A 13,154-nucleotide genomic window follows, 5' to 3' on the forward strand; every position below is an offset into this window, starting at 1 on the left:
TCTACTTCAGCCCTAGTTAAACTTGCGACCGGTTGGTACCAATTGCTGTAGAACAACAACAACAATCAATGTTTCAATTAGGAATGAACTTGGGAGGATTGATTGGGATGCTGAATTTTTATCAGCCAAATCAGTTGATGATAAGTGGTCCAAATTCAATGAGCATATTCAAGTGTGTGCTTCATCATATGTGCCTTTTTGTACTAAAAGCTACAGCTAGTTTGCCAAACAATTAAGACTATAAAAAGTACTGTAAATCTCCAACAGAGGCAAACACGCATGAGTGGCAATCACCGTTGTGTGAGGCTCGCAAACCCAAGCGTGTTGACATTCGTTTGACTGAGGAATGAATCCCGACTTCCAGGAATGTCCGTACTTTTTGGAACTTTATGAAATCACGATTTTCCCGTAAGTCTGACATTACGGTTATCATTTGTGAGTCAAGACGCATTTGATAACTCCAAAAAAAATAGTTTTTTTGACTATTTTGCTTCAGTTTTGTGAGGGATAATGGTGTTATGTTCACGAACCTGCCAGTTGTATTCATATATTTATTTCACTGAAAATACAGTAGCAGAAAATATTTCAAAATTATAAAACAAATACAGTTCTGATCCAGACAATTTCCCACAAGCTTTCCTGTCTCAATTAGCTTCATCTATATGTAAACCCCTTTTTATGAATGATGATGAATTGCGAAAGTAGTACCTGTTCAGAAAAAAGGTCTAAAATCATTCATCCATTCATTTTCCATACCATTGATCCTCACTTGGGTCGCGGGGGTGCCGGAGCCTATCCCAGCTGACTCTGGGCGAGAGGCGGGGTACACCCTGAACTGGCCGCCAGCCAATCGCAGGGCACATATAAACAAACATCCATTCACACTCACACCTACGGGGAATTTAGAGTCTTCAATTAACCTAGCAAGCATGTTTTTGGAATGTGGGAGGATATTGAAATACCCTGAGAAAAACCACATAGGCACGGGAAAACATGCAAACTCCACACAGGCAAGGCCGAATTTGAACCCGGGTCCTCAGAACTGTGTGGCAGATGTGCTAACCAGTTAACCACCGTGTCTTCAAACAAAAAATTTTAATTATCATCTTGTGAGTTTACTTGCATGCAAGCAAGTAAAGTTTTGGACTCGTGTTTCTGATCCCCTTGAAATGTTCCTTGAGAATAATCAGTTATTAGCAAACAGACCGCACAGATTCCGCAAATGTAGCTCAAACGTTTCTCCGCTTTTAGGCACGATGAATGACTGGAGCAATGCTATTGATGGTGGTGCATGAGTTGATGCATTCTGCTTGGATATTCATAAGCATTTAACAGTGTGTCTCATGTTAAACTCTTGCATATGCTTCAATCGTATGGCATTGATGGTAAACTGCTTAAATGGTTTCAGGCATATTTGGTTGGGCGGAAACAGTTTGTGACAATTGGAAATAAAAATTCTGAACTAATGGCCTAGTGGATATGAACTTTCAATTATTATTTCAATATGCATTGTCGGATCGAACAAGGGGTAACAATTTAAAAGTCCAGATTAAATGTATTAATTTGGACCTAAGGAAATGTATATATAAATATATATTTTTGTAACAGGGTAGTACCATTATGGAATAATCTTCGTAGTGGTATTGATAACTCTTCCACACTAGCAATTTTTCCAGGACGCGTGGCTAATTTATCTTTTGATTAATTGTGGGACTGGGGGTAAGAGACCGGACAACGGCCCACCTCAGTCCTTGCTGGTCAGTTTACTTTGCCTGGTTAGTGTGTCTAAATGCATTTTTATTTAAATTTACTGTATGTATCTGTTGTTTGTTTGATATTGTGTAATTGTATGCAATGTTTGTTGTTGTTGACCGGCTAACAATAAACTCAAACTCAAGAATGATTCTTCTTGTTCATTAGTCCCCTAATTTACCCAAATGACGAAAATCCGATTTAGTTTTTTGACTGCCAAACTGTTCAGAAGAGTCACTATTATGACTTTTTATTATTATGGACCTACAATGTGACTGTGTTTCAAAAGTTAGTGCTGAAAATATTTTATGGCAAACCTTATCGGTTTGCTGCTCATCCACCTCAGCCCCAGCACTGTGGTTGGCTTCAACCTGTAGATTCCACCTGTCAAGCTGGACCACAGTTCCATCCTCAACATGAGACAGGATTTTGGACAGAGGTTCATCTGTATAGCCCTGTGCACAAATATATTGAAAATCATTCACTATTCACTATTAAAACTTGTCTATTCAGTAGGGGTGGGAAGCAACAAAGTTTACTGTACATGCATTTATTTTTCTGACGGTTCCTTACTTTTACTCCCTACATTTAAAAACTGATCTGTTCTATCCACACCTTGTCAAAAGACATTTGTCTCTCTTTTCAAACTCTGTGGCTGACACAACGTAAAATAGACTAAAATAGAGAGGGAAAGCCAACTACGGTTGAGATTTTGATTAATTGAGACCTTGGGGACTTTTTAGGCGGGGGGAAAAAACAGGACAACATGGAGGAATATGACCCAGGAAGCATTAACCTATGATGCAACAGATTCGAATAATCACGCTTTTTCCCACTCATGGCTTATTGAAGAGAATTGTTTGATGTTGTCGACTCCAAGACTGATTTGCTGCAAATGCCTTGTTTCTTGTGCCAGCTTAAAAACTACCAGTTGCTGGCAGTATTAAAAAAACTCTCCGTCTGAATGTGAAAAAACCACATACAGATAAGGCGTATTTTTCCAGTTATTATCATTTGCCAATTTAGCATTTTTTGTGAGTTCACAACATTAGCAAAGCTATGGGAACAACTTGATTTGATGGCATAAGGGGCTGAGCCAATACTAGCAAGCTGTTCTCTCTTTTAAGTATGAGCTATTGAAGTTAATAAAAGAGGGACTACTTTGTTTGCATAGGAGTTTCTTTCGTTGTACCAATTGAATAAAAAACTGTTTTTGTATGTAATTGACACTAAAACTCAATTTCTACTTTAGTACTTAAATACTTTTCAGTCTTTGCTTTTGAATTTTTACTCAAGTAAAGATGCTGAATCAGTACTTCTATTTTAACCAGAGTGTATTTTTTACACAAGTGTCTGTACGTCTATTTAAATACAGAGTGTGAGTACTTTTGCCACCTTTGCTCTTCGGACTCACCCCTCCCCAGTTGAGAGTCCTAGCAAGGTCATTTCCTGTCCCAAGTGGTAACACTGCAACAGGAGGTTGAGGATTCAACGCAAGTTCATCAAGGCAGGAGATGATCCACCCCACCTTGTTTTACACACATGCACAGGAGAGTAAAAAATATTAGGAAGAGCTTTCAGCAAGATGCAGTATAGTTCTAGACCACTGCAAACTATAACCACAACAATAAACATTCAGTAAAATATTGGTAAATTAATTACACACGGAAAGTACCGCTCACACTGGCCATCTAAGACACTTTTCTTTCAGCTCGCTGTCATTTGTGTAAAGTACCAATGCAGGATGAGGGTTTCAAGTCAAACCAGGAATTTGCCAACTACATTGGAGGCGGAACAGAGGCGAAACTTCGCTAGCCGCAACCAGAGTGTAAAGTGTAACACACAAGACTCATTGCCCACACCCCCTTTGTGTCACGCTGACACTGCCACCATAATTTCTTGTGCACAAATCGCACACATGTACAATACGCACCCTCAAAGTTGACCTCAATATTCTGGAAAACCCTTCTACCTATTGCTGCTATCCATATGATCAAAACATTAAGTATTATCTGTATTTTATTAGATTCTTCAAATAATTATTCTACTCTGTGTGCACGTGCTGGCATAATTGTATGTAATTGTAAACTTTTGAGCACAATTGTACATATCAGCAGTCATATGTACCCCCGTCATATTGGAATGAAAACGTACACCTTTTTCATAACCTCTAGGTGGCGGTATACATTCATATCATATCCTCATATGCGGCAATTTACCAGGAATGCAATGTAAAAGCTGCTATTGTCGATCAAAACTAAACATTATTATCTTTGTAGAGGCAGTATATTTAATACTTTAATGCTATTTAATAGCACTTGCATTAGATATTTCCTTGCAAATGGTCACAACATTGATAATAAAAATGGTGCAAGTGTAATTTATGTATTTACTTCAAGTACTCACAGTTCCATCCCCTCCACAGGCCAAAATCCTCAGGTTATGAACTTTACGATACAGCTCCAAGCTAGAAGTTTTAAACCAAGTTAGTGGTTAATCATATGAGAGTATTTGAATACTTCTGTAAATAATTACCCCTCTTTGGGTCCTCCCTGGCCCAGATCAAAAACCTGCCTTGGATTTAGATACCACATGAAAGACTGAAGGATTTTAGTGCCCTGTCAGATGTGTAAAAATAAATAAATATCACACTCAAACACCAGGCAGTAGCCAGACAAACCCAGAATCTACTTTAACAAATCTTCAATACCTGGTTTCCACCACTTTTGGGGTTGACAAACACCACCAGTGGTTTCATCAATGGGGAAGGGATGGGCCGGATGATGAAGGGCTTCCATTGTCGTACATCCTGTGATTAACCAAAACAATGCAACTAAAAATTATAATTCATTCAGAAATCTCTGAAATTGAGTGTGAATGACGTGAAGTCATCACTGAGTCAAAATGCAAGGTGGAAACGTAAGCACATTAACATGGATTAACAAATCAGTGTAAAAATTAAGTCATAGTAAAAATATAATTCAGAGAAACTCTTAGACGAACAGGACAAAGTGCTTTGAGAGATACAGTACGTGATGTCGTGTGTTCAGTGAACCCCGTTGGGCATTCACAAATTTGCCTATTTGTAGATTTTTGGGCGGGGGCCTACCCTCCATTATTTGATGAAAAACTCACCTATTCACTGTTTATCTGTCTCAGAAAAATATTACTTTGGTGCCATCTTGTGACATCTTGGGACAATCAAATATGTTGGGAAGTGAGGGGAGGAGCTTCATTTAGCCTTGTCTATTAGAAAAGGTGTTTTGCCTTACACACCTTTTTGGGTGGGCGTCAATTACTTACAGATTTTCGCTATTCGCAACAAGGCTCAGCCCCTAATCATGGCCAATAGCTCGGGTTCACTGAATTCTGGATTGCACTTCCTTATGCATAATTTAGCTTAGGTAATGGTGAAGAGGTACGATCTAAGTTTGAGAGTTTTAACTTCTCTCTTCTCCTTTTCAGACCAGCAGTACACAGTCTTTCAATATGGGATATTTAATATAGTAATCTTTTCATTATTTTGCTTTTGTACTATGTTTGAAATAGAACGTTCAATTCATCAATCAATATATGGCAGATAAAAGTTCTTTTCATTTTGAAACCAATAAGTTTTATGTATCAAAAAGGTCATCCATTTGAATGAATACTTTCTTGTCAGAATGAACTACGGTTAACGTATCAAAACATGTAATACCGATTCCCAGATACCACATAAATGTATACCCTGGGGGCTGTAAGCATTGCAATCCGCCTTGTCTCACATGGATTTAGAAAGAAAACTCTTGTGAAGGAAACTATCAATGTTGGAAAGCAGAATGTTTTTGAATGCAGATTCATCAAGGACCATAAATTTTGCTAATGTACCTCAGCTCCTTTTTTACTACTTTTCCTCTTGAAGGATGTCCTTTTTTTCTTCTTACTTGACTTCATGGATGCCTGTTTGAAAGAAGAGCATAAGTCAAGGATGCTGTGTAGAATGTTTAATGTCAACATTTTACACCATCCATCTATATTAAATATACAGTATTCCATTCTGTAGCGAGGGCAGCATGGCAAAGTAGTGGGTAAGACGTCTGCCTCACAGTGAGAAGGTTCTGGGTTCACAAGAGTTTTCTCCAGCTTCCTCCCACATTCCAAATACTGTACAAGCTTCTAATTGAGGACTCCAAACTGCTGTGAATGTGAGTGTGACTGGTTGTTTTTCCATATGTGCCCTGCAATCAACTAGCGACCAGTCCAAGATGCACAATGCCTCTCGCCAAAAGTAATCTGGAATAGGTTCCAGCTCACCTGTCATCCTAATGAGAGCAAGCAGTATAGAAAATGGATAAATGGATGGAAATCTATAGCGATTGATGGAACGCGCGCAACACCAAAAAAATATTTTTAAAATGATTATTTCCATGTCAAATACGGATGATATTTTTCAGTGATTAAATCATGGTATCATTTTGTATCTATATTATTTTATAAACAAATATCCATCCATCCATCCATTTTCTACCGCTTATTCGAGGCCGGGTCACGGGGTCAGTAGGTTTAGCAGGGACGCCCAGACTTCCCTCTCCCCAGCCACTTCATCCAGCTCTTCCGGGGGGATACCGAGGCTTTCCCAGGCCGGCTGAGAGACGTAGTCTCTCCAGCGTGTTCTGAGTCGTCCCCGGAACACCTCACCAGGGATGCATCCGAATCAGATGCCCCAGCCACCTCATCTGGCTCCTCTCAATGTGGAGGAGCAGCGGCTCTACTCTGAGCCCCTCCCGGATGACCGAGCTTCTCACCCTCTCTATAAGGGAGAGCCCGGACACCCTACGGCGGAAACTCATTTCGGCCGCTTGTATCTGGGATCTTGTTCTTTCGGTCATTACTCACAACTCGTGACAATAGGTGAGGGTAGGACAGAGATCGACCGGTAAATTGAGAGCTTCACCTTTCGGCTTAGCTCCTTCTTTACCACAACGGATCGATACAAAGTCCGCATAACTGCAGACACTGCACCGATCTGCCAGTCGATCTCGCGTTCCATTCTTCCCTCACTCGTGAACAAGACCCCAAGCTACTTGAACTCCTCCACTTGGGGCAGGATCTCATCCCCGACCTGGAGAGGGCACGCCACGCTTTTCGGAATGAGGACCATGGTCTCAGATTTGGATTCAAAATAAAAAAAGTTATCTTTTAGAGAGAAGTAATCATAAACAATACATACAGTATACACATATACAAACAATAATATAGTTACACATGTGTGCACACCTGCTTATAAGTGTGGCTGTGTCACATTCAAACTCATGTTAATTGTGACGTGTGTAAATGTGACAACCTTCATGTTTGGTCATTTGTTTTCCGTTTCTACAGAAACTGATTGATGCATTTAAAATGATGGTCTGCACACCAGAAAGAAAGCAGAATACATTTAATTCACTACTATTAGAGCAGTCTTTACTTCTAATCTCCAATTCTAAAGTCTTTACACTGGCTTCTAGTCAGCTTTAGAATAGATTTTAAAGTTCTGCTACTGGTCTACAAATCCCTAAACGGTTTAAGTCCTGAATACATGAATGAAATGCTAATGGCTCACCTGCTACCAGTTAGCAACAAGTCTTTAGCAGACCACATCTTGTTCAATTTCCACAGCGAAATAGGCTGAAAGGAGCTTTATAGTTTTATACCCAGTGCATGTAAATTCTGATGTCAAAGTCGTAAAAAAGTGGGTAGAACTGAACTGTCAATTAATATGCATGTAGATGTACTGACAGATCTTGTTACATCCATTCTTATGTGTGACAGTGTTGCGGTCACAGCTAGGAGTGTGCCAAATGTAAATTTCGAGCAGTAGCAGCGGACACATGATGTAAACCGAGAGGGTGTCTGGGCAGACCTCAACTCTGTAAATAAACCATCACCAACTCTTACCTGGCAACGTCGGACTCGAACAATCCATGAAGGTGGAACTACGAGGGCAGCGTGAGCTCCTATTGGACAGACCTCCTCAATTTGGTGCAACATGAAACAGGACACCTTGTTGTGGAACTAAAACAGGGAAGTAAATTTTCTTAGGACAACAAGAGTTTTTAATAAGCTATTTAATAAGGTAAGATTAGAAAGATTCTCACCGCCTGTTTACACCAGGAGCAGCTAATGGCAACAATCTCTTTACTGTGGAAAGCAAACTTCTGCTGGAAGCCCTGTGAACATCACAAAAAAACTTTTAAACTATTAACAATGAAGTGTTGAGAGGAAAAAATAAATTTAAAAAATCACCACCACCCACCTTGCCACATTGTTTACATTTTCCCTCTTGTCTTCTTCGATGCACCCAGTGATGACGTACAACGTTCAGCTGGAAGGCAAAATGACCAGGGCTTATTTTCAAAAAATAAAATAAACTTTAACTTGACACACATTGAACTTACGTGTACTGGGAATCAGCTGTCAGCTAACAGGTTTTCTTTAAAACACAATCTGCAGTAGCACCATCCTTGTGTTCTGGTCAAATTTGACCGATTTAAAATTTTTATCTGTGAAAGTTGTAATAAATTTGTTCAGATTGACCTAAGACTTTATGATTTTATGACAAAGATAATTTGAACACACAAAAAAAATTATATGAATTTAATTTTGTGAGTTTAATTGAACTTGTACATTTTGAGGCTTTGCTCACAGTTCATTGTGTGGCAGCACAGTGGCAGGTCGATATACAGTAAGTGAGGTTCTTAATTACATATTTGATGGTCACCACATTAATGTGAGGGGAGAGGCCAGGAAAACGACAACCCTGAGGAGAAAGTGTAAGAAAGCGAAAACAACAGAATACAATTCAGACCAACAAATAACTGATGAGGAGAAATTCAGTGATCAAGAGGGTGGCCATTGCTAAGGTTGCTGTCACATTCAAGTCAAAGAATGGAGACTTATCCTGGTCTTTTACGGGCTGAAAATATCATCGGGATGAACCCAAGACCTACAAAACATGCCATGGACTAATAGCATCAAATCCTTCTTTGAACTATTCATTTAGTCCATTGTAACCACTGTGGTAAATGTGACCAACTTAGAGGGGAAACAAAGATAATTTGAAGTTGCTTACCCAGTCAGACACACAGATCCAGAACCCCCCCCCAAAAAAAAAAAAAAACAAAAAAAACAGACTTGCAAATCGACTTGGTCTTGAACAGCAACGACTCATGACTTCACTCGGACTCGACCCCATTGACGGCAAAAGACTTGCCACTTTTACCAAAGTATTGAGAAACAAACACTCTTCAGCTGTCTCACAATAGCTCAACATGCCAATGTTAATTTTATTTTAGGGATTTCAGAACGATTAACCATGGACCAGTTCTACATCCTCAGCAGGGTCCTCGAGGGTGCATGGAAGTTCGCCCCACCAGTCTACATGTGTTTTGTGGACTTGGAGAAGGCGTTCGATCGTGTCCCTCTGGGAGTCCTGTGGGGGGTGCCTCTGGAGTATGGGGTACCAAACCCCCTGATACGGGCTGTTCGGTCCCTGTACAACCAGTGTCAGAGTTTGGTCCGCATTGCCAGCAGTCAGTCGGATTCGATTCCGGTGAGGATTGGACTACGCCAAGGCTGCCCTTTGTCACCGATTCTGTTCATAACGTTTATGGACAGAATTTCTAGGCACAGCCGAGGTCTAGAGGGGGTCCGGTTTGGTGGCCTCAGTATTGCATCTGTGCTTTTTGCAGATGATGTGGTTCTTCTGGCTTCATCAAGGAGTGATCTCCAACTCTCACTGGAGCGGTTCGCAGCAGAGTGTGAAGCGGTTGGGATAAAAATCAGCACCTCCAAATCTGAGACCATGGTCCTTAGTCAGAAAAGGGTGGAGTGCCCTCTCCAGGTCGGGAATGATATCCTGCCCCAAGCGGAGTAGTTCAAGTATCTTGGGGTCTTGTTCACGAGTGAGGGAAGAATGGAACGGGAGATCGACAGGTGGATCGGTGCAGCGTCTGCAGTGATCCAGACTTTGTATCCGTCCGTTGTGGTGAAGAAGGAGCTAAGCCGAAAGGCAAAGTTCGCAATTTACCGGTCGATCTACGTTCCTACCCTCACCTATGGTCACGAGCTGTTTGTCGTGACAGAAAGAACAAGATCGAAATGAGTTTTCCTCCACAGGGTGTCCGGGCTCTCCCTTAGAGATTGGGTGAGAAGCTTGGTCACCCGCGAGGGGCTCAGAGTCAAGCCGCACTCCTTTGCATTGAGAGGAGCCAGATGAGGTGGCTGGGACATCTGATTAGCATGCCTCCTGGACGCCTCCCCGGTGAGGTGTTCCGGGCATGTCCCACTGGGAGGAGACCCCGGGGACGACCCAGGACACACTGAACAGACTGTGTCTCCTGTCTGGTCTGGGAACGGGATCCCCCAGAAGAGCTCGGATAAGCAGAAGAAAATGGATGGATGGATGGTAACCATTAAATTGATGTTCTTAATGGATATCATTCAGATGGAAGTATCTCACCATACTAAAGCTTAATTAGACCTTATTTCTTTTAACAGTTAACGCCCTCTTGGGCACGTCCAAGTAGCGGAATCGGCCAGGAAGTCACTCTTTCAGACACTACGTAATGGTTTTGCAACAAAAATCAACAATAAATGTGGCTGTTACATACAGTGCCATGAAAAAGTATTGGCCCACTTTGTCAAATTCTTATATTTTTGCACAGTATCCCCACTTTAAGGATTAAGATAATCAAACAAATGTAAATATCAGACAACTATAACCCAAATGAATTTAAAATGCTGCTTTAAAATGGTGATTTAATTTATTAAGGGGCAAAAAAAACTATTCAAATTTACCTGGCTCTGTGTGAAAAAGTAATGGCCCCCTAAACCTAATAACTGGTTGGGCCGTCCTCAGCAGCAACAACTGAAATCAAGCATTTTCTATCACTGGCAATGAGTATTTCACATTTCTGTGGAGATATTTTGGCCCACACTTCCTTGCAGAATTGTTTAAATTCAGCAAAAATGAAGGGTTTTCCAGCATGAACTGCCTTTTTAAGGTCATGCCACTGCATATCAATTGAATTCAAGTATGGAGTTTGACCACTCCAAACCTTCATTTTGTTTTTTTATTTAAGCCATTCAGAAGTTGACTTGCTGGTGTGTTTTGGATCATTATCCTGCTGCAGAAACCAAGTGTGCTTCAGCTTGAGGTCACAGATTGATGGCTGAACATTCTCCCTCAGGATTTTCTGTTAAAGAGCAGAATTTATAGTTCCAGCAATCAAAGTTGTCCAGGTCCTGAAGGAGCTAAGCCGTCCAAGACCATCACACTATCACCACTATGTTTGACTGTTGGTATGATGTTCTTTTTCTGAAATGCTGTGCTACATTTATGCCAGACTTGACGAGATACACACCTTCCAAAAAGCTCAACTTTCATCTTGTCAGTCCATTTAATATTCTCCCGGCTTGACTTCACGTATGCTTGTTTTCGTTAGCGCTAGCAGCTAGCTTTGTCAGCGATCACACAAATAGTCACACGGCGGGCCGGCCATGAGCTGTCTGGGCTTCCTGTTTATTACAGTCTGGTTTAGTCAGTATAGTGTTCTTAAGAATCAGTCTTGTATTTCTTTTTTTTTTAATTCACTTTATTTAGTGATCAGCACGCAACTGCTGCTTCCAGACCTGGAAGACTTGCTGTTTTAATTGGAACCATGAATTCTGCTGTCTATCAAAAAAATCCTGAAGGAGAATGGCCATCTGTTTGTAACATCAAGTTGAAAAAAAACTTAGGATCTGCAGGAGGGGAATTATCCAAAACACACCAGCAAGTCCACCTCCGAATGACTGAAGAAAAACAAAATGAAGAATGAAGGGTGCTAGTCAAAGTCCTGACCTGAATCCTATTGAGATGCTGTGACATGACCTTAAAAAGGCGGTTTATGCTTGAAAACCCTCCAATGTGGCTAAATTACAACAATTCTACAAAGATGAGTGGGCCAAAAGTTGGAGTTGTTGCTGCTAAGGGTGGCCCAACCAGTTACTGGGTTTAGGTGGCAATCACTTTTTCACACAGGGCCATTTTGGTTTGGATATTTTTTCTCCCGTAATAATAAAAACCGTCTTTTAAAAACTGCATTTTGTTTATATGTGTTGTCTTTGACTAATATTTAAATTTGCTTGATGATGGAAAACATCTAAAAAAAAAAAAGAAAGACAAGAAGGGGCAACCACTTTTTCACACCTCTTCTTTTCTTTTCAGCTTGTCCCTTTAGGGGTCGCCACAGCGCGTCATCCTTTTCCATGTAAGCCTATCTCCTGCATCCTCCTCTCGAACACCAACTGCCCTCATGTCTTCCCTCACGACATCCATCAACCTTCTCTTTTGTGACTTGCAAAGCAATGACTTGGTCCCACCTCTGTATCTAACCCAAGTCCAAACATTACAGTGGATGAGCATCAAGTCGCTTTTAGGAGATTCTGCCCTTTCAAGCAGTATATGAAACGTCTTCTAAGACAACCAAAACAGTCCAGTTGCGATCGATTTAATGCACTGAGAATGAAATGACGTGGATGAATGAGAATATTCACAGGTTGTTGTTAGTGGTTCGTTAATGTATAAAACATTTCTCTTAGAATATTATGAAAATGTCAAGCGCGAGTTTGGGATAACTTCCTTTCTACACAAATATTCATGGTCACTTTTGACTGGGAACACAACAGGCTATACTTTTTGTGACTGTATAAAAAAAATAAATGGTTTCACAAAGCCATTGTCATTGATAACTCTGACCGAAAGTACAGTATACCATGTGTCATCTGAATATTTCCTATAGTCAAACTACTCCAGTAATTGTGCTTTTTAGAACTTGCTTTCAAGTGGATAAGATCAGATCAATGAGGCAAAGAAGCCACTAAAAACATATAGAAGTTCTCAACTAAACTGTAATATTCACTAAAAGTTAATCAAAAAATCTATCTCAACAAGTTGTAAATTAATACAGTTTTTTTTTTATGGTGAGTCTTAGTGGAATGGGCATATCTGACCAGGAACACAAAATTGTTAAAAATGAAATGAACACAAAATGAGGGTTAACAATAACTCACTCAGAACTCACCTCTCGAATGTTTTTGAAACTAGAGTCCCTGAAAGATGGCTTGCATCTGAAATTAATCTAGAAGAAAATAGAGGAAGAATACAGGTGTGGACAAAGTACTGTACGGTAGTCTTATCATCACTGAATGATTTACACAAACAATCACAGCAATACTAAAACATTTCCAGGGAGAAATTCAGGCAACTGGCCAAATTTCAGTACATTTGCACAAATGAGATCTAAGATTTGTCCCTTACAAAGATAATAATAATTACTGTATTATTATCAGTACTCACAGTGGATGGGGACCGAGCCTTGTCGCAAATCGTGAAAAAACAT

General features: G+C 40.3%; 1 protein-coding gene across 9 annotated transcripts in view; it reads right to left on the reverse strand.

Annotated features, from left to right (window-relative positions):
• Positions 1-13,154, reverse strand: part of LOC133483351 (diacylglycerol kinase zeta-like) — a 113,647-nt gene that overhangs the window by 56,588 nt on the left and 43,905 nt on the right. For all 9 annotated transcript variants that reach the window (XR_009790092.1, XM_061784514.1, XM_061784504.1 and 6 more), the window contains 10 exons: positions 12,837-12,893; positions 8,027-8,095; positions 7,869-7,940; positions 7,669-7,785; positions 5,620-5,691; positions 4,463-4,561; positions 4,288-4,370; positions 4,159-4,219; positions 3,167-3,280; positions 2,070-2,207 (listed from right to left, as the gene is read on the reverse strand). Coding sequence is in view for 8 of the 9 variants with exons in the window: in XM_061784514.1 (XP_061640498.1) it covers positions 2,070-2,207; positions 3,167-3,280; positions 4,159-4,219; positions 4,288-4,370; positions 4,463-4,561; positions 5,620-5,691; positions 7,669-7,785; positions 7,869-7,940; positions 8,027-8,095; positions 12,837-12,893 (882 nt within the window). In the remaining variant the exon portion in view is untranslated. The remainder of the gene's footprint in view (positions 1-2,069; positions 2,208-3,166; positions 3,281-4,158; positions 4,220-4,287; positions 4,371-4,462; positions 4,562-5,619; positions 5,692-7,668; positions 7,786-7,868; positions 7,941-8,026; positions 8,096-12,836; positions 12,894-13,154) is intronic.

The sequence above is a fragment of the Phyllopteryx taeniolatus genome, chromosome 1, assembly GCF_024500385.1.
Source record: "Phyllopteryx taeniolatus isolate TA_2022b chromosome 1, UOR_Ptae_1.2, whole genome shotgun sequence".
NCBI lineage: Eukaryota > Metazoa > Chordata > Actinopteri > Syngnathiformes > Syngnathidae > Phyllopteryx > Phyllopteryx taeniolatus.